The sequence below is a fragment of the Thalassophryne amazonica genome, chromosome 10, assembly GCF_902500255.1.
Source record: "Thalassophryne amazonica chromosome 10, fThaAma1.1, whole genome shotgun sequence".
In the NCBI taxonomy this organism is placed as follows: Eukaryota; Metazoa; Chordata; class Actinopteri; order Batrachoidiformes; family Batrachoididae; genus Thalassophryne; species Thalassophryne amazonica.
This window is the reverse complement of record NC_047112.1, coordinates 116,963,939-116,988,467: the sequence shown is the minus strand read 5'-3', so window position 1 is coordinate 116,988,467 and position 24,529 is coordinate 116,963,939. Positions and strand designations below refer to the sequence as shown.

The 24,529-nt window shown below is 44.9% G+C and overlaps 1 protein-coding gene across 1 annotated transcript in view; it reads right to left on the bottom strand.

Annotated features, from left to right (window-relative positions):
• LOC117518196 (transcription initiation factor TFIID subunit 4-like) overlaps positions 1–24,529 on the bottom strand; it is a 204,765-nt gene that overhangs the window by 131,549 nt on the left and 48,687 nt on the right. The window contains exon 6 of the mRNA XM_034179253.1: positions 21,240–21,338. Coding sequence (XP_034035144.1) covers positions 21,240–21,338 — 99 coding nt within the window. The remainder of the gene's footprint in view (positions 1–21,239; positions 21,339–24,529) is intronic.

The following is a 24,529-nucleotide window of genomic DNA, read 5'->3' as shown; positions in this document are numbered from 1 at the left end:
TGAAGCCCGTAAAATTTTCACCGAAAGCCAGATAAATTTTTCGAATGGTTTCCAGCTGCCTGTCTCTAACAGTTTCTGAAAAAATTCTGATGGAAAAAAAGCCGAAATCATTCCGCCATTTCCTCACAATGAAACAACGACGAGAGGGGTGGAGTAGTGCTCACTCAAAGCCTGCCCACAGGCGAATGACGCAACCGACAGGTGTGGAAAAACTCACGCATGCGCACGAAGGTTCAAGCTTGGCTGACGTAAAAACATATGAATCAAATCCATGTAGTTTTTGAAAAAAATAAAAAAGGTCCGTTACTTTTCTCACAGACCTCGTGTATATATTATATATATATATATACATATACACACACACACACTGGTATGTAAAAGTTTGGGCACCCCTGAGGATTTCCATGATTTTCCTTTAGAAATCATTGGTTGTCTGGATCAGAAATTTCAGTTAAATATATCATATAGCAGACAAACACTGTGATACTTGAGAAGTGAAATGAAGTTTCTAGTATTTACAGAAAGTGTAATCATTTAAACAAAATTGGGCAGGTGCATAAATTTGGGCACCCTTGTCATTTTGTTGATTTGAACCCATTTAGCACTAATTATAGGAACACAAAATTGGTTTGGTAAGCCCATTGACCCTTGACCTCCTTACACAGGTGAATCCAGTCGTGAGAAAGGGTATTTAAAGTGGTCATTTGCAGATGTTTCCCCTCTTTGCACAAAAAGCTATCTCAGAGATTTCAGCTGTCAGTTTCCACTGTGAGGTGTTGTGAAAGTGTAGGAACACGGACCCACAACAGGGGGCGCAAATGAACGGACAATGGAGGAAGTCAAATAACAACACTTTACTGTTGTGAATAAGCACAACAAACACAGCAGATTACAATAATAGTCAATGAAGTCAATTCACAAAAATGTGTCGCGTGGGCAGGCTCGAAGATAAGAGACGTCTGTCCAAAGCAGAACCGGAACCACACGATTTCCTCCGCCACCGAACCCCGGGAATACTGGAGCCGCCAAGTCCCGAACTCCCAGGTGGCCACTGCCTCCGCTTGTCGGATCTGGTACTGCTGGCGAGGAACAAAAACAGTTAGATGTGGGTGCGTCTGCACCCAGCAACACGTATGGTGGAAAACCACCTCCACCTCTCGTCGGAAAAAAGGAAACAAAATATCTGCTATCCAACACACAAAGCAACAGGAATTCCTGTCAGGAAGACAACAAAGTCGGCTGAGTACGTTACCTCCTCGGTAGAGCGATATCTCGGCAAAGAGGTGGAGATGTCGTCTTGCTGATATACCACCGAAGATCAGATGATTGGTGACAGCTGTCGCAGGTGATAAGTGACAGCTGTCACCCCGGCTGCTCCTGTGAGGCGGCAGCGCCCTCTTGTGCCTGGAGCCCGCACTCCAGGCAGGGTGCCCTCTGGTGGTGGTGGGCCAGCAGTACCTCCTCTTCAGCGGCCCACACAACAGGACCCCCCCCTCAACGGGCGCCTCCTGGCGCCCGACCAGGCTTGTCCGGGTGGCGGCGGTAGAAATCGGCCAGGAGGGCCGGGTCCAGGATGAAGCTCCTCTTCACCCAGGAGCGTTCTTCAGGTCCGTACCCCTCCCAGTCCACCAGATACTGGAAGCCCCGGCCCATCCTACGGACATCCAAGAGCCGGCGCACAGTCCAAGCCGGCTAGCCATCGATGATACGGGCAGGAGGCGGTGCCGGACCCGGAGCACAGAGGGGTGAGGTGTGATGCGGCTTTATCCGGGACACATGGAAAACAGGATGGATCCGCAGTGAGGCCGGACGCTGAAGCCTCACTGCGGCCGGATTGATGACCTTAAGGATCTTGAAGGGACCGATGTAACGATCCTGCAGTTTGGGGAAGTCCACTTTGAGGGGGATGTCCTTCGTCGACAACCATACCTCCTGCCCTGGCCGATACGCAGGGGCCGGGGTCCGCCGACGGTCTGCATGGACTCTTGCCCTCGTCCGGGCCTTTAGCAAAGCAGAACGGGCGGCGCGCCACACCCGACGGCACTTCCGCAGGTGGGCCTGGACCGAGGGCACACCGACCTCTCCCTCAACCACCGGAAACAGCGGGGGCTGGTACCCCAGACACACCTCAAAAGGGGAGAGGCCGGTGGCTGAAGACACCTGACTGTTATGGGCATACTCGATCCAGGCCAAATGGGTACTCCAGGCCGCCGGGTGCGCGGCCGTCACGCAGCGTAGGGCCTGTTCTACTTCCTGATTGGCCCGTTCTGCTTGCCCATTGATCTGAGGATGATACCCGGACGAGAGACTCACCGTGGCCCCCAGTTCCCGGCAGAAGCTCCTCCAGACTTGCGAGGAGAACTGGGGACCGCGATCGGAGACGATGTCTGTTGGAATCCCATGCAGCCGGACGACGTGGTGGACCAGGAGGTCCGCTGTCTCCTGGGCAGTCGGGAGCTTCGGGAGGGCCATGAAGTGGGCCGCCTTGGAGAATCGGTCCACTATCGTGAGGATGGTAGTGTTGCCCTGGGACGGTGGGAGGTCCGTGACAAAATCCAGGCCGATGTGGGACCAGGGGCGATGAGGCACAGGCAGCGGCTGGAGCAGTCCCGATGCCCTGCGGTGGTCAGCCTTGCCCCTGGCACAGGTGGTGCAGGCCTGGATATAATCCCGGACGTCGGCCTCCAGGGACGCCCACCAGAAGCGCTGCCGGACAACTGCCACGGTTCTTCGCACCCCCGGATGACAGGAGAACTTGGAGCCGTGACAGAAGTCCAGGACTGCAGCTCTGGCCTCTGGTGGGACGTAAAGTTTGTTCTTCGGCCCGGTTCCAGGGTCCGGACTCCGTGCCAGGGCCTCCCGGACGGTTTTCTCTACGTCCCAGGTGAGGGTGGCCACGATAGCAGACTCCGGGATGATTGGTTCCGGTGGATCCGACGACTCCGTTTTGACTTCGTCTTCATGCACCCGGGACAAGGCATCCGATCTCTGGTTTTTGGTCCCGGGGCGATAGGTGATCCGGAAGTCAAAACAGCCGAAGAACAGTGACCAGCGGGCTTGCCTGGGGTTCAGCCGCTTGGCGGTCCTGATATACTCCAGGTTCCGGTGGTCAGTGAAAATCGTGAACGGCACGGACGTTCCCTCCAACAGATGTCTCCACTCTTCAAGAGCCTCTTTCACCGCAAGGAGTTCTCGATTGCCGACGTCATAGTTCCGTTCAGCCGGGGTCAACCTGCGGGAGAAATAGGCACACGGGTGAAGGACCTTATTGGACTCTCCGCTCTGGGATAGCACGGCTCCTATCCCTGAGTCCGAGGCGTCCACTTCAACCACAAACTGGCGACTAGGATCGGGCTGCACCAGAACGGGTGCAGACGAGAAGCGCCGTTTCAACTCCTTGAACGCGGCATCGCACCGATCCGACCAGGTGAAGGGGACTTTTGGAGAGGTCAGGGCTGTCAGGGGGCTAACTACCTGACTGTAGCCCTTAATGAACCTCCTGTAGAAATTCGCAAAGCCGAGGAACTGTTGCAGCTTCCTACGGCTGGTGGGTTGGGGCCAGTCTCTCACCGCCGCAACCTTGGCCGGATCAGGAGCGACGGAGTTGGGGGAGATGATAAACCCCAGGAAGGACAAAGAAGTGTGGTGAAACTCACACTTCTCGCCCTTAAACAGCCGGTTCTCTAACAACCGCTGCAGGACCTGACGTACATGCTGGACATGGGTCTCAGGATCCGGAGAAAAGATGAGAATATTGTCCAGATATACGAAGACAAATCGGTGCAGGAAGTCCCGCAAGACGTCGTTAACCAAGGCTTGGAACGTCGCGGGGGCGTTGGTAAGGCCGAACGGCATGACCAGGTACTCAAAGTGACCTAATGGGGTGTTGAATGCCGTCTTCCATTCGTCTCCCTTCCGGATCCGAACCAGGTGATACGCATTTCTAACATCCAGCTTAGTAAAGATCTTGGCTCCATGCAGGGGGGTGAACACGGAATCTAATAATGGCAACGGGTATCGGTTGCGAACCGTAATCTCATTCAGCCCCCTGTAATCAATACATGGACAAAGTCCGCCATCTTTCTTGCCCACAAAAAAGAAACCTGCCCCCATCGGGGAGGTGGAGTTCCGGATCAGCCCGGCAGCTAATGAGTCCCGGATGTAGGTCTCCATTGATTCGCGCTCAGGTCGTGAGAGGTTGTACAGCCTGCTGGACGGGAACTCAGCGCCTGGAACCAAATCAATGGCACAATCGTACGGACGGTGCGGGGGAAGGGTGAGTGCCAGATCCTTGCTGAAGACATCAGCAAGATCGTGGTACTCAACCGGCACTGCCGTCAGATTGGGAGGGACTTTGACCTCCTCCTTAGCCTGGGAACCGGGAGGAACCGAGGATCCTAAACACCCCCGATGGCAGGTTTCGCTCCACTGAACCACCACCCCAGACAGCCAATCGATCCGGGGATTGTGCTTTAACATCCATGGGATGCCCAAAATCACGCGGGAGGTAGAAGGAGTTACAAAAAACTCAATCTCCTCCCGGTGGTTTCCAGACACCACCAGAGTTACTGGTTGTGTCTTGTGTGTGAGTAAAGGGAGGAGGGTGCCATCTAGTGCCCGCACCTGCAACGGCGAAGGAAGCGGCACCAGAGGGAGCCCTACCTCCTTTGCCCATCTGCTGTCTAGCAGATTCCCTTCTGACCCCATGTCCACCAGTGCTCGGGCTTGAAGGGTTAAATCCCCGCTCAGGATTGTGACTGGGAGTCGTGTGGCAATTTGTGTGTGTCTCACTTGAATGTCTTGACCCCCCCTTAGCCCAGTCTCTAAGGGCGAGTGTTGACGTTTTGGCCGTTTGGGGCAGTCTCTCTGTGTGTGCTCTGTTGAGCTGCAGAGAAAACACTCTCCACGGATCAGCCTCCCCATTTTGGCCCTGTGCGTTTCCCTAACAACGTCAACAGGGGGAGCTGTTGCCCCACAAAGCGCTGCGGCTGTGGAGCGTGGGGAGGGCGGCCCCTTTTCGAACCCGGAAGGGAGAGGGGCGGCACGTATCCGGTCACGTCCTTCGCCTCGCTCCCGATGGCGTTCCTCTAACCGATTGTCTAATCGTATAACGAGATCAATAAGCCCGTCCAAATCCCGCGGTTCGTCCTTAGCCACCAGGTGCTCCTTCAGGACCAACGACAGTCCGTTTACGAAGGCGGCACGGAGGGCAGTGCTATTCCAGCCGGACCTCGCAGCCGCGATGCGGAAGTCGACTGCATAAGCAGCTGTGCTTCGGCGCCCCGTCTCATTGACAGCAGCACGGCTGAAGCGATTTCTCCTCTATTTGGGTGATCGAACACTGTTCTGAATCCCCTCACAAACCCATCATACATCAGAAGGAGCCGTGAATTTTGCTCCCAGAGCGCTGTAGCCCAAGCGCGTGCCTTACCGCGAAGCAGATTAATCACATAAGCTATCTTACTAGCATCAGTCGCGTACATGACGGGACGTTGTGCGAAGACGAGCGAACATTGCATAAGAAAGTCCGCGCACGTCTCCACACAACCCCCGTACGGCTCCGGAGGGCTTATGTATGCTTCAGGGGAAGGTGGGAGGGGTCGTTGAACGACCTGTGGAACTTCACTGTTGCGCACAGGATCGACAGGAGGGGGAGCCGCAGCAGCACCCTGAGGGCGCGCTTCCACCTGCGCGGCGAGAGCCTCCACCCTGCGGTTAAGGAGGACGTTCTGCTCGGTCATTAGATCCAACCGAGCCGTAAAAGCGGTGAGGATTCGCTGCAACTCACTGATCATGCCTCCTGCAGACGCCTGTGCGCCCTGCTCTTCCATTGGCCGTTCAACAGCCGGTTGACGCCCCTCGGGGTCCATGACGAGGTGGCCGAGATATCCTGTTGTGAAAGTGTAGGAACACGGACCCACAACAGGGGGCGCAAATGAACGGACAATGGAGGAAGTCAAATAACACTTTACTGTTGTGAATAAGCACAACAAACACAGCAGATTACAATAATAGTCAATGAAGTCAATTCACAAAAATGTGTCGCGTGGGCAGGCTCGAAGATAAGAGACGTCTGTCCAAAGCAGAACCGGAACCACATGATTTCCTCTGCCACCAAACCCCGGGAATACTGGAGCCGCCAAGTCCCGAACTCCCAGGTGGCCACTGCCTCCGCTTGTCGGATCTGGTACTGCTGGCGAGGAACAAAAACAGTTAGATGTGGGTGCGTCTGCACCCAGCAACACGTATGGTGGAAAACCACCTCCACCTCTCGTCGGAAAAAAGGAAACAAAATATCTGCTATCCAACACACAAAGCAACAGGTATTCCTGTCAGGAAGACAACAAAGTCGGCTGAGTACGTTACCTCCTCGGTAGAGCGATATCTCGGCAAAGAGGTGGAGATGTCGTCTTGCTGATATACCACTGAAGATCAGATGATTGGTGACAGCTGTTGTAGGTGATAAGTGACAGCTGTCACCCCGGCTGCTCCTGTGAGGCGGCAGCGCCCTCTTGTGCCTGGAGCCCGCACTCCAGGCAGGGTGCCCTCTGGTGGTGGTGGGCCAGCAGTACCTCCTCTTCAGCGGCCCACACAACATGAGGAACATAGTGAGGAAATACAAGACCGCAGGCACAGTACTAGTTAAGGCCTGAAGCGGCAGGCCAAGAAAAATCTCAGATAAGCTGAGCAAAGGATGGTGAGAACAGTCACAGTCAACCCAAAGAGCTGCTCCAAAGACCTACAACATGATCTTGCTGCAGATAGTGTCTCTGTGCATCGTTCAACTATACAGCGCACTTTTCTGCATACATGCCACAAACAGAGTCGCCTGAGGTATGCTAAAGCACATTTGGACAAGCCAGCTTCATTTTGGAATAAGGTGTTGTGGACTGATGAAACTAAAATTGAGTTATTTGGACATAAGGGACAGTATGCATGGCTGAAAAAGAACACAGCATTCCAAGAATGGAATGGAAGGCACACCGCATGCCAAGCGGTCAGAGACACCTGGACGTGAGGACCCTCCGTGTGGCTGGCTGATGTGTTCATGATGTGAGTGCATGTACGCCTCACATCTGCCTGCAAGAGACAGGGAGGGATGTTTTTATTTCATCTCATTCATGTCATTTCATTAATTCCTTGTTTACTTCCATAGGTGTGGCTCATGAACAATTCTGGAGCAGAAGGTTGACAATTATTGTATTCTCTACTACTTATAACAGGAACTAAATATTTTAACAGACAAATAGAAATCCATTTGTTTCCTCAATTCCAACACAGATGCCGTCCCAGAGTCAAATCATCAAGCATCAATTAAACATCATTAGCAGTAACATGATTGTCTTACATTTCAACAGTACATTCATTGTTCTTATGTCCTATAGTCTCATTATTTTGTTCTGACATTTTATTCAATTCCTAAACATTTGTGCAACATTTAATTGCTTCCATTGCTGTGACAGGGTGATGTGGTCTCACACCTCTCACTGTGGTTGCACCGCATTCATGAATGAATCAGTCGCTGCAGGATACGCCCACATTATCAACGGTATTACGGCATCCGTACACGGCTGTCCAACAGTCTGTCCCTCCGACCGCAGCTGGAATTTTTCATGTTTCGCCCATTCGGCCTGTTTTGGTCTGTTGCACTCACATTCGTGTTATGTGTGAAGGGGCCTTAATAAATGTCCAGGGAGTGACGGCTTTGCAAGTGAGTGGTACAAATCCTTTAAAGAGGATCTTTACCGAGTATTGCTTGAGTCCTTAAATTGGACCCTCAGCAAAGCTGTGATACCACCATCGGTGGGAGAGGCCATGATATCAGTTCCCCCTACAGAAGGTACAAATAAAGTACATTACGAGTCCCGTCACCCAATTTCTATACTGAACATTGATTACAAACTGTTTACATTCAAAATTTCAAAAAGAATTGAACACTTATTCCCTGAACTAATAGATGAAGATCAGACTTGGTTTATAAAAAGGAAGAAAGTATCAGGTGGACCCTGCACATCACAGAACAGGCTAAGTGCAGCCCTGGCCAGTCTTGATACAGGAAAAACAAATGTGTTTCTGAAGTGTTGCTAAATAGAGCGTTCAGAAATGGCATTCAGCGGGATTTTTGCCCCCCGCTCCGGATCTGCCCCTGGAAGAACCTTCAAAACCTAATACAGTTTAGAGGATGAGGACCTGTATACATATCTACAGTTGAGACAGGTCGATGATACAGAAATTAAAAAAAGAATTTCATTAGGAGGTAATGAGTTGATTGATGTGTTGATGACTGCATATAAACATATCCCTGAAAAAAAAACTGAATGAGAGTTTACACAGGCAAAGTGGCAGAAATTCATTGCACGTTAAATTAAAATGGGAGCAGAAAATGAACATTCAGCTGTTGGAGAGTGACTGATGGTCCATGTGTAAAACACAGTATTCCACTAGCCCTAAGAGATGGAGAGAATCTGGTTGGAGGAACTCGATTTTCATGACACCTCATATTAAAAATAAACAATCAGGAGTGCAGCAGCCCTGCTGGAGACCATGTGAGCACATGAATGCCAATCACTGTCATGTGTTTTGGTCATGTATAAAACTGCAACCATTTGGAGACAGAGTTCAGTCTTTTGAGGACATATTTCTTTTCAAAATACTAAAAGACCCCAGGACTGTGCTGGGGTCTGACACTGTCAGACAATAAAGTTGGATTGAATCTCCACTGTCTACTCTTCTGAGGAACATCAGGGAGACACAGGGCCAGAGTCACAGGGGCATGGTCTGAGATGACAAACGCTGCGATAGTCAGTCATGGACCGTCTGGGGAAGGTTTAATACCTGGTGCCACGGATCAAATTTAGGATACTTATCTCCTCAAAATTTTGATTCTTGCATGCCAAAAGGCAATTACTAGGAACTGACTGAAATGTGATCCACCAAGTCAAGATCAATAGCAGGACATTGTAGAGGAGATATATTAAACAGAAAAACTGACAATCCCTCTCTCTCTCAGGACCAAAATAGAGATCCATACAAGATTATGGTCCAAATGAACTGCATACAAGATGAAGGATACTTTGTGTTTTAAGTCGTTATTAGATCATACGAATAAGTCTGTGATACAGGTAGTAACCCCTCTTGTTCCAATGGTGTCTTCTGTTTACTGTGTTCTTTATTTTCCTGTTCTGCATTGTAAACTAAAAAATTAATGAAAGCTAACTTTTTTGTTAGCAGATTAGCTTTTCAGCTAACTTCAAAAAACATCAGTGGACCAATTAGCTTCAACTAAATTTTGTTCCACAATTTTTTATTTTTTTTGCATAGTTAGTAACACTGAAAAACATTTGTAAACCCTAAAATCATACATGCTGGTTCCTGTCTGCTATGTATTTTGCAGCAAGCAGCTGAGCTCAACTCGACCCCAGCAGAAGGGACCTGGCTGGCTGCCAGGCTGCTAGAAAAAAGTAATTTACACTCACAGCATACAGCGATCCAGACATGAAGCTGAAGTCCTCAAAAGGAAAGCAGGTTTGACTTATGGTTTTGATTTATAAACAAAATTAATCTGGATAATTTAACTACATTAATGTCATCTCTGTAATTTGTACAAAGTGAAAATACAACATCTTTTAAATTCAAAATCTTTCTTATTGATTTTCATTTTTGCAAAAAACAAAAAAAGAAACAAGATCAAGATTCGACAATATTGACAATGACACATTTGCATAGAAATATTAGTGAGGGTATTAACAAATTAAGTCAATGTGAATGTAAAGCATAATATGTGCAGAACAATAATCAAAGAAAATAATCCCTCCCCATCCCTGCCACAAAACAGGGGGTTGTTAATAATAAAAAAAAATTGCCAAGAAAAATTGCCAACACTACTCAAAATAAATTGTGCTGTCAAAGAGACTGGAATAGTTTCAAGAACGGTCCTCAAGCCTTCTCAAATTTTCCCTCTCTTTCTGTTGAAGCGAGATTCTGATTTTCTCCGGTTTTAAACAGGACATGATGTCACCAGCCACTGAGTGTGAGTAGGTGGAGAAGCTTATGTCCACCTGAGCAGGATGGCTCATCTGGCCAGAAGAGAGGTGAAGGTTAGGATGTGTCATTTGTTCTTGTTTAAATTAACTCCTCCCTCTGCGATGCCAAACAGCGCAATCAGAGGGTCGGGCCTCGGATGTGTATTCAGCACACAAGAATGTCTGAAAAATTTCCCTCCAATATTTGTTCAGGCATGAGCAGAACCAGAACATGTGTATGAGGGACACTTCAGCATGTTTACATCTCACACAGTACGAGCTGACATCAGGATACATAGAGGAGAGTTTCACTTTAGAGATATGAGCTCTGTGCACCGCTTTGAACTGGATCAGGCAATGTCTAGCACACAGAGAACTGGAGCTCACCAGTCTGACTATGGAGGTTCAGGGCTCCTCTGAAATAAAGGAGCCCAGATCCTCCTCCCAGGCAGCTTTGAGTTTGTCTGAGGAGGTACATGTCAAGTCCAGTAATTCACTGTTAATGGATGAAATATGTTTTTGTTTTTTTTTATTAGGGTTTAAAGAGAGAACAATGTCAATAATATTCATGTCTGTTGTGGTGGATAAGCTAGAAAAATGAGAATTGATAAAATGCCATATTTGAAGATACCTAAAGAAATTTGACTGGAGAAGGTCAAATGTTTCACTTAGTTGTTGAAATGATGCAAGCAGGTTATTAAAAAAAAGCATGTCCTTGAAGTGTACTGTGTCCTTTTTATGCCATTCTTTAAAAAGAGTCCTGAGATGAGGGTTTGAAAAGGTAGTTAGACATGACAGGAAGGTCACAACATATTCAAAATTGTGCCCAAATTTTTAGTGGATGTTTCACAACCGGGTTTGTGACAGTTTTAAGTGGTGGAAGTGGGAGCAAGGACCCCAAGAAGGCCAGGGTGGAGCATTCCCCGCAGCGTGACTCCATTGCCACCCAGTCAGGCCTTTTGTAACAAAACAACCAAAATGCAAGACAGCGTAAATTTGCTGCCCAACAATAAAGGCGAAAATTTGGGAGAGCAAGGCTGTCAGCAGCCTTAGTTTTTTGAAGGCGTGTCTTACATGGACGTTTTCCCTGCCATAGATAAGATGAGACGATGGACTCCAGCTGCACAAAAAAACGATCCAGGAATAAAAACAGGAATGGTTTGGAAAAGGTACAGAAATTTAGGCAAAGTGACCATTTTGACTGAATTAATGCGACCTATAAGCGACATGGAGCGCGGTGACCACCGGGAAAGGCCTGCTTTGTCTGACTCAGCAGACAGACACGTTTTCTTGATAGAAATCTTTATACTGCCTTCAATTTCAATTTATTTTCATTTATGGTATGGTATGATTTTATTTCTCAGGGACAGTGCACAATAATACACTGACCTCAAAAACAGGAAAGACGCTTTGTGCCAGGTCATAGCAAAAATACTCATTTCCACCTATAGTCCCTGGACAGGTTGATGTCTAACTATATAGCACCAAATCACAACAGAGTTGCCTCAAGGCGCTTCACACAGGTAAGGTCTAACCTTGCCAACCCCCAGAGCAACAGTGGTAAGGAAAAACTTCCTCTGAGGAAGAAACCTCAAGCAGACCAGACTCAAAGGGGTGACCCTCTGCTTGGGCCATGATACAGACATAAATTACAGAACAATTCACAGAACAATTCACAGACGAATGTACAAGAAATGCTGTTGGCGCACAGGACAGGAGGGTCGCCAACACAAACAACTCCCATCTCTGGATGGAGCTGCACCTTAAACAAAGAAAAAACAGAATCAGGCATCAGAAAGACAAAAAATACAGTATAATTTGTCAGCATTAATCAACAAGAAAAACAGAAGAAATACTAAGGTGATCGCTGACCACTAGCCCTAAACTTCACTAAAAGACCCAGAATTTAGGTAAAGTTGAGGCCGCGGCACGCTCCAATTACTAATAACATGAATTAAAAGAGTAAAAAGCATAAAACAAAACTGTACCAGTATGCTAGCCATATGAAAGGGAAAATAAGTGCGTCTTAAGTCTGGACTTGAAAGTCTCCACAGAATCTGACTTTTATTGACGCAGGGAGATCATTCCACAGAACAGGGACACGATAAGAGAAAGCTCTATGACCCACAGACTTCTTATTCACCTTAGGGACACAAAGTAGTCCTGCACCCTGAGAACGTAAAGCCCGGGCTGGTACGTAAGGTTTAATTAGGTCATCTTGGTAGGGAGGTGCCAGTCCATGAATAATTTTATAGGCTAGTAGCAGAACCTTAAAATCTGATCTCACTGGGACAGGAAGCCAGTGAAGAGATGCCAAAATGGGTGTAATGTGGTCAAACTTTCTGCTTCATGTCTAAAGTCTGGCTGCAGCATTTTGAACCAATTGGAAAGCCCTAATGCTAGATTGCAGTAAACCAGAAAATAGAACATTGCAGTAGTGCAATCTAGAAGAGATAAACACATGGATCAGGGTCTCAGCATCAGCCATAGACAGGATGGGATGAATCTTCACTATATTTCGCAGGTGGAAGAAAACAGTCCTAGTAATATTTCTAATGTGGAGGCCAAAGGACAACGAAGGATCAAAAATTGCCCCAAGGTTCCTCACTTTGTCAGTGTGATGTATGACACATGAGCCTAGGCTGAGTGTTAACTGGTCAAACTGATGCCGATGTCTCACTGGACCAAGAACCATCATTTCAGTCTTATCAGAGTTTAAAAGTAGGAAGTTTCTAGACATCCAACTTGTAACTATAACTTCCAGGTAGGAAAATGCTGAATTCTCAATTTTAAAAGGCCAAGTGTTGAAGTCCAGATTCTGTGCCAGGGTGTAAATTGGGAAAATTACACTTTTAAGTTTAGTTTGTAGCCAGAATGTTTTCCAAATTTCTTGAGCAAAAATAAGACGGAGGGAAGTGCGTTATTCGGATTAGAGAGGAAGAGAAATAGGTCATCAGCGTAAAGCGACACCTTATGCTCCACACCACCTCTCCAAATTCCTGATATTGTCATAGGTCCATAGCGCAATGGCAAGGGGTTCAATTGACAAGTCAAAAAGCAGAGGGCTCAGTGGACAGCCCTGACCAATTCCCCAATCTAATGGTTTAGAAATTTGGGAATTGGTGCCAATGGTTGTGATGGGATGCGAATAAAGTAACTGAACCCATGTAATAATATTGGGGTCAAAACCATACTTGTCAAGAACGTTGAACAGGTAGCATGTCAACACGGTGAAATGCTTTCTCCGTGTCAAGGGAGATGACACATTCAGGGACATTGGTTGAAGGGGAATAGATAATGTCAAAGAGACGCCTTATATTAAAGAAAGACTGGCTGCCCTTAACGAACCCAGTCTGGTCTTTAGATAAAAGAGAAGGAAGGATGCTTTCCAACCTTTAGGCAAGAACTTTGGCCAAAAGTTTGGCATCTGTATTTATGAGAGAGTCTGTAAGAGGAACATTGAGTGGGATCTCTTCCTTTCTTTGCAATGAGGGTAATGCAGGCCTCTGAGAAGGATGTTGGAAGGGGTCCATGGCTGATCGATTCCAAGAGGACTGAGTGTAGGAGTTGGGAGAGTGACATAGAAAATCTCTTGAAAAATTCTGCAGGGAACCCACCAGGGCCTGGATATTTACCAGACTGCATCCTTGAAACTGCAGACATGATTTCTGTCTGGGATATTGGGATCTCTAGCTCCTCTTTCAAGTTGGGTGCAAGTTTGGGCATATTAATGCAATCGAGGAAATCAGAAGTTGAGTTCTTGCTAGTTTTGGATTCTGAAGTGTATAAATGGGTTTAGAAGTCTCTGAAAGCGTCACTGATTTGTAAGTGATCCAGAGTTATGCTCCCATTTTTTAATTGAATCTTGGGGATATTTTATTTAGCTATGGTGCCCGTCAGCTGATTTGAAAGTAATTTACCCAACTTTTCTCCATGTATGTAAAATATGGACTTCTCTTCAAAAGTGATTGTTCTATTGGGTATGTAGACAATAAGTCAAACTTAGTTTGAAGTTCTAGTCATTTTTTGTACAGATTAGGTCATTTATTTTGAGCATACTGTTTATCAATTTCTTTTACCTGCTGGGCCAGATCAGTTCTTTCTTTTTGACATTTTTGCTTCAGGTGGGCACTATATGAAATAATTTGTGATAAGCCTCAAGCGTGTCCAAAACAGTTGAGAGTGAAACCTCAGGAGTTCTGTTGGTGAAAAGAAAAAACATTATTTCTTTCTCTAGAAATAGGACAAAATCATTGTCTGACAATAAAGTTGAATTGAATCTCCAGTGTCTACTCTAAGGGACATCAGGGCCAGAGTCACAGGGGCGTGGTCTGAGAAGACAAGGCTGTGATAGTCGCAGTCACGGACAGACGGGAGAAGTTTATCGATGAAAAGTAATCAATCCTTGAATATGTATGATGGACATGAGAGAAAAAAAAGAATATTCTCTCTCCACTGGGTGTAAGAAATGCCACACATCACACACACCCCATAATTGGATAAAAAGGCCCGGATGGTGAGGGACAACTTACTGGTGGCAGGGTTAGTAGAGGATCTGTCCAAAATTGAGCCCAACCAACAGTTTAGGTCACCTCCAGGTATCAGTGAGTATATGCTGAGGTCTGGAAGCAATGAGAATAATTTCTCAAAGAAACCTGCATCATCTGTACTTGGAGCGTAAACATAAGCACGACTGGTGTATTGTACATTTTACCGCAAATAATCACATAATGACCACATTTTCTGAATTAACTTAAGATGGTTCAAAAGAGATGTCCTGACTAATGAGAATTAAGACGCCTCGAACCTTTGCTCAGAAGGAGGAATGAAAACTCTGCCCACGCCACCTCTGTAATAATTGTTCATTATCTTCACATCTTATGTGGGTCTCCTGGAGAAAAGCTGTGTCTGTTTTTTGTTTTAGATGAGAGAGCACCTTCTTTCTCTTAACAGGATGATTCAGACCCGTAACGTTCAGCTTCACAGCAACAACTGACCGCTCACGGTACCAGATATTTACAAAAGAAAAACAAGGGATAACATAACTGAAAGTGAAGATGTACATAAACTGTGTAGTTCTTGGCAAAGTGAAAGAAAAAGTGAATTTGTGGCAGTGAAGAACCCCCCCCCCCCCCCCCACCCCCGACAGCTGCAAAAAACAAAGGCTGCAAGCTCCATAGGAAAATAGAACTCTTCCTGTCTAACTTCTAAATAACTAGTGCTCCAGTATCACTTCAATTTGGTGGCCCTGAAGTGCAAAACACAACAGCAAGAGAGAAAGAACAACAACATTAACCAAAACGGAAAAGGTAGGTACCTTCGGCGACACAAATTGTCGCTGATTGGACAGTGGTCCGTCCTGTCTTGTGAACCGGAAGGTTTACATGTTTTCAAAATATGAGCACCACTAGTGAAAATGTATGTGCTCTTAAACTTGAAGGTCATGCGTGAGTGTCGTCACCGTCTTCTTTTAGCCTTTTCCCCACAATCACTGCAGAAGTTTGAATGAATGAATTTATTTGGCACACAAACTCAACAGCAACGAAAAACTGATACACAAGACAATTCCACCATGACATGTGTGACCAAAAGGGGGTGAGCAGAAGCAAAGCTTATAAACGCCCACCCCTTATATACATACATATATATACACATTACCAACCCCCAGAGCAAGCACACAGGCGACAGTGGTAAGGAAAAACTCCCTCTGATGTATTGAGGAAGAAACCTCAAGCAGACCAGACTCTAGGAGTGACCCTCTGCTTGGGCCATGATACAAACACATTTAACACAACACAAACTCAAGTCCCGTCATCATAAACATCTCTCGTGTAGATACATACATATATCTCCCCTCAGCCCCAACCAGTCCCAGCAGAAGACTGCCCCTCCCTGAGCCTGGTTCTACTGGAGGTTTCTTCCTGTTAAAAGGGAGTTTTTCCTTCCCACTGTTGCCAAGTGCTTGCTCACAGGGGGTCGTTTTGACCGTTGGGGTTTTTCTGTAATTATTGTATGGCTTTTGCCTTACAATATAAAGCACCTTGGGGCGACTGTTGGTTGTGATTTGGCGCTATATAAATAAAACTGATTTGATTTGATATATACACATACCTACATACATATGCAATGCGTGTGATTTTATACTACATATTTACAAGATAGAAAAACAAAGTGCACACAACTAAACAATGATCAACAAAACACCCTTCCTCCTCCTTATACCTAGAAAAAACCATGTACCTATACCACTGCTTAACCTGGATCATGCTTGGACAATGGACATTGCTTGAGCTCCACCCTCAATCTGTTCCACATCCTCACTCCACAAACAAAAATACAAAAACCTTTTAATGTTGTACGTGCCCACTGATGTTTTAAGTGAAACTCCCCGCTCAGATTATAATCCCCTACTCTATTAAAGAACGTTTTTAATATTTCCTTGAACTCTTTGCCACAGTTTTGGCAATACATCGTGGCATGTTTGTTTGTTTCTGTTCTTCTGGCGCCTGAGTATACGGTCTTCCAGTTCACAGGACAGGATGGACCACTGTCCAATCAGCAACGATTCGTGTTGCCCAAAGGTACCTATCTTTTCCATTTTGGTTAATGTTGTTGTCGTTTCTCTTTTGCTGTTGTGCTGTGCAATTTGCTGTTGTGTTTTTTTTAATTTGCTGTTGTGTTTTGCACTTCAGGGCCACCATACTTCAAAAATTTGTTAATGTATAAGCAACTCATGAAAAAATATTGAGTAATAGCAGTTATTGAATCAGAAAGTACAAAGATAAATATGTGTAAACATGCACATACATACAAAGATACAGTCATGAGATATGAAAGTGAAATAGTCAAAACACAAACAAAAAAAGGTAAGAATGCTAAATTAAAATATGCATATTGAAAAAGTATATATTTCACACTTATTGTACGTTTAAAAAAAACGCCAATTATTTATACAAGTATAAACGCAAAACTGTAAAATCACAGTCTTAAGGCACTGACAGCCAGAACATGTTAAATAAACATCACAGCATGGGCAGGGTCCTGTACTCACGTGTGCACCGACACCAAGTTAACAGAAATTTTACATGAACATGAACATAAACATGGCCAGCGTGAAGTCAGCGCATTGCTCTTCAGTCAAGAGATAAGTCAGATCTTAATGGTTACTTGCGCTGTGAAGACTGAGGTCAAGTGTTGATGGAGTTCTGCGCTACGCCCACAGAGCCGAACCACTTTCTATTTCCCCCGGGTAGAGTCACACGGAGTCGGGCAGGGAAAAGCAAAGTGGGCTTAAGATCCAACAAATAGAGCGAAGCCATCATGCCCTTATATCCTGCACGTTGGGCAAGAACTTCAGGGGAGTAATCCTCCATAAGCTGCACTGGTTTCCCCTGGTATTCAAGCTTTCCTCTGCATTGAGCCTCTGTGATGAGAAGCTCCTTCACCTGGACACGGTGTAGGCAAAGGACAACTGGGCACAGCCTCTGGTCCAGTCCGGGTTTTGGGGTGAGGGATCGTGAGCTTGGTCCAGGTCGGGTGGGGATGGGAGAATGTCACGGCAGTAGATGCTGCACAATAAGTCTGTGGGGCGTCCGCTCTCGATAGATTCCAGCAGACCCAGAATACGAATATTCTGCCGTCTGCTCCTGCTCTCCAATTCCGCCAGCCTAGCCTTTAGCCTAGTGTTCTCCTCCCATAAAGCTGAGCAGGAGTTCTCCACGACCTTAGACATCATGCGCTGGATAAGGTCGTCAGTGGCAAGTTCCAGTGATGAGACCTGCTGGCTGTGTTCCTCTACTGCAAGCCGGGTCTGGTCCAGTTTGGCATCGAGCTGTCTGAAAGTGGCTTTGAACTCAGTGGATTGCTCCTCAAGTAGCGATGTAATAGCCTCGAGGGTTACGTTAGCATTAGTCTCCTCCTTCTTGCTCAACTTCGACGACTTTTGAGACATGTTTAAAATAAGCTGGTGTAACCCAGGTCACTAGGCTTAGAACATGAGGTTGAAAAAGGAATAAAAAAAGATTTTACAATGTTAAATTGTTATTCTTTAAAAGAATAAGTGTGGCACCATTTAAATGAAACAGCGCATTATGAAAAAAACCCAACATTAATTTTTAATATTGGAAGCTATTTTTTCCAATTCAATGGGCGTGAATGAGTTTTCCATCTTTTGCAGACTTCAGGTGACATTTTGAGTGAAATGGCCCTTTAGCTAGTTCATGTATTACCTACATGATGAAGGCCGTAGTTGGCCAATCAGGATTCAGGTTTCTGTGTGGTCAGCAGCCGGCCTGGAGAGTTGTAATTTATTTATTTTTCCACGCTGGTTATTGGGGAGAGCGACATGCTGAGAGTGACGAGACACACGTGAGGGATTATCCTTAATATTGCCCTGTGGAGTCTAATGGAGAGTTGTTTCTTCACGAGGACACAAGTTTTGTCTGACTTTTTCTGGATCTGTGGTGGATGGACAGAGATGTAGCTACGTGTGCAGTCTGCAGTGCAACTTCAAAGGACTGGATCAACCTGGAGTTCTGTCTGAGTTTTCACCTGGTAGGAGACTGTGCTTAAGATTGAACCTTCTGGCCGGTTCTTTGTGTGTGTGTGTGTGTGTGTGTGTGTGTGTGTGTGTGTGTGTGTGTGTGTGTGTGTGTGTGTGTGTGTGTCTGCCCTCTGCTTGTGTTGGAGTCAAGGAGTCAAGTTCTTCTGCTGTTCCTCCACGCTACGGCCGTGGTTGTGGTGAAAAGCCCGGTTGTGTGGACTGTGCCTGTCTTCAAGGATCTGGTAGGACTGATAATTGCAAGCGTTAAAGGACATGTTACAGACCATTCCTTGTACTTTTTTCCCTCTTCTTGGACTAAAAAAAAAAAAAAAAAAAAAAGAACAAGATTTTGTGGAATTGATTGTTTAAGGTATTGCTGTGAAAAATATCCTTGTCATTGATGTGTAGTGAACTGATGTGAAGTTTGAGTTAATGTACACACATTCCTTCCCCTTTGAGAGGGTTTTCATTTGATTTAAAGGTGTATTCAAAATGTTTTTGTTTGTTTGTTCATAAAGTGTCTTAAATACACCAAGGTTCAGTTCAATAACCACATAGTGCATTTTCCAGTGTTGCCTTAAAAAAAGTTTTAAAATTAGATTTAACATATTAAAAATAGGACTGAAGTTAGGGTTAACTAGATTAAAAGTTGACTGCAAAAGGTTTCAAAAGTCATCTGGTTTAAAAGCTACCTCATCTCACCGATTGCTCTTATTGGATTGTCAAAACATTTTTTTATTATTGTTATCATATGTTCTATGTTCCTCACTTAACTAATACAGCAGTGTTCTACAAAACCTACCTGTTGTCCATGAGTCTCACTTATTCTTGCTACTTGGTTTTCAGTCTAAATACTCAATTCTCTAGAGAGCGAACCTAAATTTTTTGATACACTGGTCCAAATGCTCATTGTTAATGCGGCCTATGCACCACTCGGTGTCTGATGCAGTAATTAGGTTTGAAGTTGGTTACACTGTCGTTAAATAAATGTACAATGGAGGTCAGGTGCGCAGTATGCCACATAAAAGTAGATCTGGAGGGCATGGTAGCACTAAAAGGTAGTTTTAGCCGGAGTATTGGCCAAGCACATCTACTCCATCACACCGTCAGACCGGAAGTCAATACATCTTTTAATCTTAAAATAATACACTAATTCTGAAGTTTTGAACATTAACATACACAAATGCCAAAAAGCATTATGGGTAAATTGAGCTTCTGCTCACCACTGATTGGTTGATTCATGATATGTAAAAACCAACATGCGTGTGTTGGCTTTTACAAATAAATCATTTTTTTCATTTGTAAAAAAAAGGCATTTGCAAAACTGAAAATTCTGTTTGTTAAGTTGTGATTCAGCAACTACTGTGTGATATAACCGGGCGCCATGCATACTGCCATCCAGTAGATGGGTCAAAATGCATAGAGCACTGGCAATTTTCAATTGGCAGTGTCCAACATCAGGCAAAGGTTTAATAACACCATTTCTATGGGAAAAGTTCACACCTTCAGCTGACTCTCTGTTCACATGAATCGTGAGGAAACACAAGGATCAGAGGACTACTTTGTTTCACGGACCGTGAGTACCATCAGACATGGAAGAAAAAAAAAAGTTTATATTGGGGTTGTTTCCCTTCTTACACTTGTTTGATTGTGGACCTAATGATGTGCATGTGCTCACTGACAATGGCCTGGCATGATGCTATTTTGTACTGTCTGTTTGTCTGACACTGTCATGTGTCTTGCATGGCGCATAGTGTGCAGCTAATCAGATGACATCATAAGATTCACCCATTACCCTTTTCAAAAATGTGTGTATTCCTTTCTGATGTTCACTACACATTGATGACAGCTTAGGGCCAAAACGTAGCTGTGCAGTGGACATGGTCCAGTGAAATTTAACAAAAATATGAGAATAAGCTTGAAAGTGTGGTGAGACTGGGATTACATTAAGGCTCAACTCTGAGCCCTTTCTCGTTTGCAGTGGTGATGGACAGGTTGATGCACAAAATCAGACAGGAGTTTCCATGGAGTGTAATGCTCACAGATGGCATTGTGATCGACAGTGACAATACTGCAGCCTGGGAAGGTGGTGACACAGTCAGGAGAGGTAAGGGCAATAAAAGTCAGGAGGGGTATGACTGAGTCACACAGACTATGGACTGCATGAATTTAAAAAGTGTAGTGCCACGTGAGGGATCAGAGATCACGGGGATCAGCTTTGGCTTTGCACCCTTGCTCTGAAATTCTTGGGACAATTACGCAAATCCCTTCGAAGTTTTGGTTTTTATTTGAGGAACATTATTTTTAAACATTTCGGTAATTTTCTCATGCATTTGTTGACAAACCAGAGATCTCATGCTCATATTTGCTCTTCAAAGACTTTCATGGAAATTGCTTTTTTAACCAAATCGTGGTTGCAATCACCTGTTGACAACATTAAATTTTTAGCCTCATTACGAGCCCTAAACTGCACCTTCCCAACTTTTCTGGAATGTGCTGCAAACCTGAAATGCAAGACTGGATGTATATTAAAGAAATGAAGTCGACCACACAAAACAGTAAATATCTTTGGTTCATACTGTCTGAAATTAAACAGAAGTTAAAGGAAACGTAAGAGTCACTGTGGGGTATTTGTTTTTTCCCCTTTCTGATTCTGGGTTATATTTTATGCTTACCTGACTAAAGGTGGCTCTTGGCTCGGTCTTTGTTCCTGTGGGCCCTGGCTGCTTCACCAGAGTCTGAACTGCAGCCGGTTTTGAAGCCGCACCAATCACCTGAACGACACACAACATCACAAACTTGTATTTAATATACACCAGGGTCAAAGGTGAAGCTACACGTTTGAGGTCGTTCCACTTCACTTTTCTTGGTCCACAGCAAACACTCGTCTTGTTTACTTAATACTTTTCATACTAAAAGATTCCCAAACCAACAGACTGTGAGGCCTCATCAGTGCCACACGGTGGTGAGGAGGACTCAACTTTATGACACTGAGTGACAGCATGTCATCCTGTGCTCACCAGCAGTGCTGGACTTTCTGAAGTGGACATAAGTTCAACGTGGTCTCTGGATGAACAATGAGGGGTAGAGTGACTCATGTTCATATGATCCAGTCAAGTTGATGAATGTTTGCCGTCATACAATCCTACTAATTACTCACTATGAGCAATCGTTTAAACAAATAATGTGCAGCTGATGTCTTAACCAGAAAGAAGTCTTTCACTTCAATGGTTTTGACAACTTTGTACAAGTAAGGATTTTCCTCATGTTCTTTCCCAAAAGAGTTATTTTGTGTACAAGTCAAGTCTGGGAGCGTGCTGGTGTCAGTGGGTCAGTGTGTCCACAACACCATGGACTTGGGTTCTAGATGGCAGCAGCCTAGTTAGACAACCAGTGCACCCCTAACTAGCTCAGCTGACACGACAAAAGTTAAGTGAGCCGACTTTTTATGTACACGTTACGTGTTGTGTATCTCAGTAAAAAGTGATAATAATGCAAATAACATGCTGTTGTCGTGCGGCATGCATTTTCTGTGTCCCTCCGTTCACGGCCAGTCGCCTGCATTGACAGCTATTCGCCCGAGTTAGACGAGCGACTGGGCGACTGGGCGTGAACGTCGGGCCTCTGAACATGCATACCGCCCTCCAAAAGCATGTTATTGTATTATTATAATCCATTGTCCATTATATCGTCACTGGCTAACTGTAGTGTGTGTTTGTGGTTATCAAGATGCTAATGAGTGGCATACTGTACCATTTATGAGCTTAATATTTTGAAACACCTGTTAGCTTGATGCTAATGTACAGGGCTGTGAAATCGCTGCAGATCCGCAAAATTCTGTGGATTTCATCATGGAGGGGGGTGTTAGTGTTTTACTCTGTAATCGTGATCGTCACTGAGTTTTTAAAATGTCTATCGCAAAATGTTCTTTTTTATGACAAGTTTTATAAGTCCACAGACACTGATCTGTGTGTTACAGGCACAAATCAGTGTCCTCAGATCTGCAGAGTTTCGAGGAGAATAAATGACACTCAAACCCTGGCTGTTGTGACAGTTGTGTGGCTCCTGCAAGATGCTAAAGCTAAACATAGCATGTGGACATCGCAAACCTTTAGAGCTCTAAAGTTTTAAAAGAAGAATTTTACAGCATCCCTGTGTCACAGAGCGACATCAGACAGAGCGAAGATGGCGAGAAAGACGGTTTGGAAAAAGTCTGGTAAGGACAAGAATCCGTGGCTTCATCAACACACCTGAAAGATAAAAGAAACGGGAAAAGTGAACTGTGCTGTCAGTTCACTTTTCTCTCTCTGGAAAATAAACATTGTGCTGTTCAAACAGGATTTAAGAAAACATTGTGAGACTTTTTTCATTAATCTTAACTTTCTTTCATTGGAAACAAAGACTGTGGCTTTAATGGATTTACACAAGAATGTAAATTAGTTTTTATTAATGTAGACTTTTTTCATGGGAAAAAGACACTGTGGCTTTGAGTGGCTTTACAGGAATTTACACAACGTGTGACTTTGTCATGAACTGCCCCAGGCCTGGGTTTTCATCTTGGTTCTGTCTGTGCTCATGTCCCCTGTCTTTGATTTTCAGTTTAGGATTACTTTAGTCACTGGTTTTATTTTGCATTTTACCACTATAATCATTACTTGTCATTTCTGTTTGTTATGCTTTTGCCACATATTAGTTGTTTTAGTTTCAGCCCCAGCCTTTAATTCTCTTGTTGATTACTTTCAGTTCTCACCTTTGTCGTCTTGATTTTGTTTCTTTGCTCCTTCCAGGTGTTGATTTTCTTGCATTATGTTTGGGACTCACCTTCCACTTTCTTTCCGTCTGCTTAGTGTTTACTTCTCTGCGCTCTCTTGCACCTGTTTGCTTCATCTTTGTCTCTTTCTTCCATGCCACTTAGTGTTTTTTATTGCACTCTCTTGCTCCTGCTTGTCTCAGCTTTGTCTCCTTCCTGAACTTTCTCACACACCTGTTTTCACTTTACTTAATCACACCTTATTTAAGCCTTGCATTTTCTCTGTTCTCTGCCAGTTTCTTGTGCTCGTCACCCTGTGTTTCAGCCCTCGTTCCAGCCTCAGTAACCTTGCTCTAGTTTTGATTTTTGATCTGACCAGCTGTGTATGACCTTGCCTCGTTTTTGTGTCCTAGTTTTTGCCTCTGCTCTGACTGCTTTGTCTCTGTGCCACCGAGCCCTGCCTGCCTTGGACTACGCCATGGTCTTGCCCTGCCTGTACCTCTGCTTCACTGACTGTCCGCCAGTGTATCAGACCTAAGCCTGTTTACAAGATAAAGCTTTTTCTTACTCCAACGCTTGTGTCTGTGAGTCCTGTAATTGTGTCCAGTCATTCAGTGCCTGTAAGCTTAACAAAGCCTGACAGACTTTTTTTTTTTTTTTTTTTTTTTTTTACTATAAAGGTATGTTATTGATATTTTACCCTGATTTTCAAAATATTCTCCAAGCTTTAGCTGTGGTTTTTGAAATGCTGTAACAGTCGTTTCAGTCTTCATGAATTTCATGTAGTTTCATTGTTCTGAGTTAATGTATAATTTGGTTTACAATTAAAAGGAAAATCATTCCAGGTCCTATACTTCCACGTCATATTCTGTTATTTCATCATGATCATTGACAGTTTAAATGAAAGGTTGAATACAGGGTCATTTGTTTCAGGAGATGCTGAAAATGTATCATTAGATAAAAAATTAATTTGTTTTCTGGGATCCCACGGGGCTGAGACCCCAGCTCCTGGGGGCCTATGACCCCCAGACCCCCTGCAAATTTTCCTTGGATTTCACAATTTTCATTTCACAACCCTGAATGTAAAATGCTATTCCTCGTGAGTGCAGTACCTGCTGTGATGAACCCGTTAATAGTGACCAGTACATATTGTGTTCCACACAGATTAAACAGCAATTACTTCATCCCATCGCCTGGTTATTTCCCAAACACAGC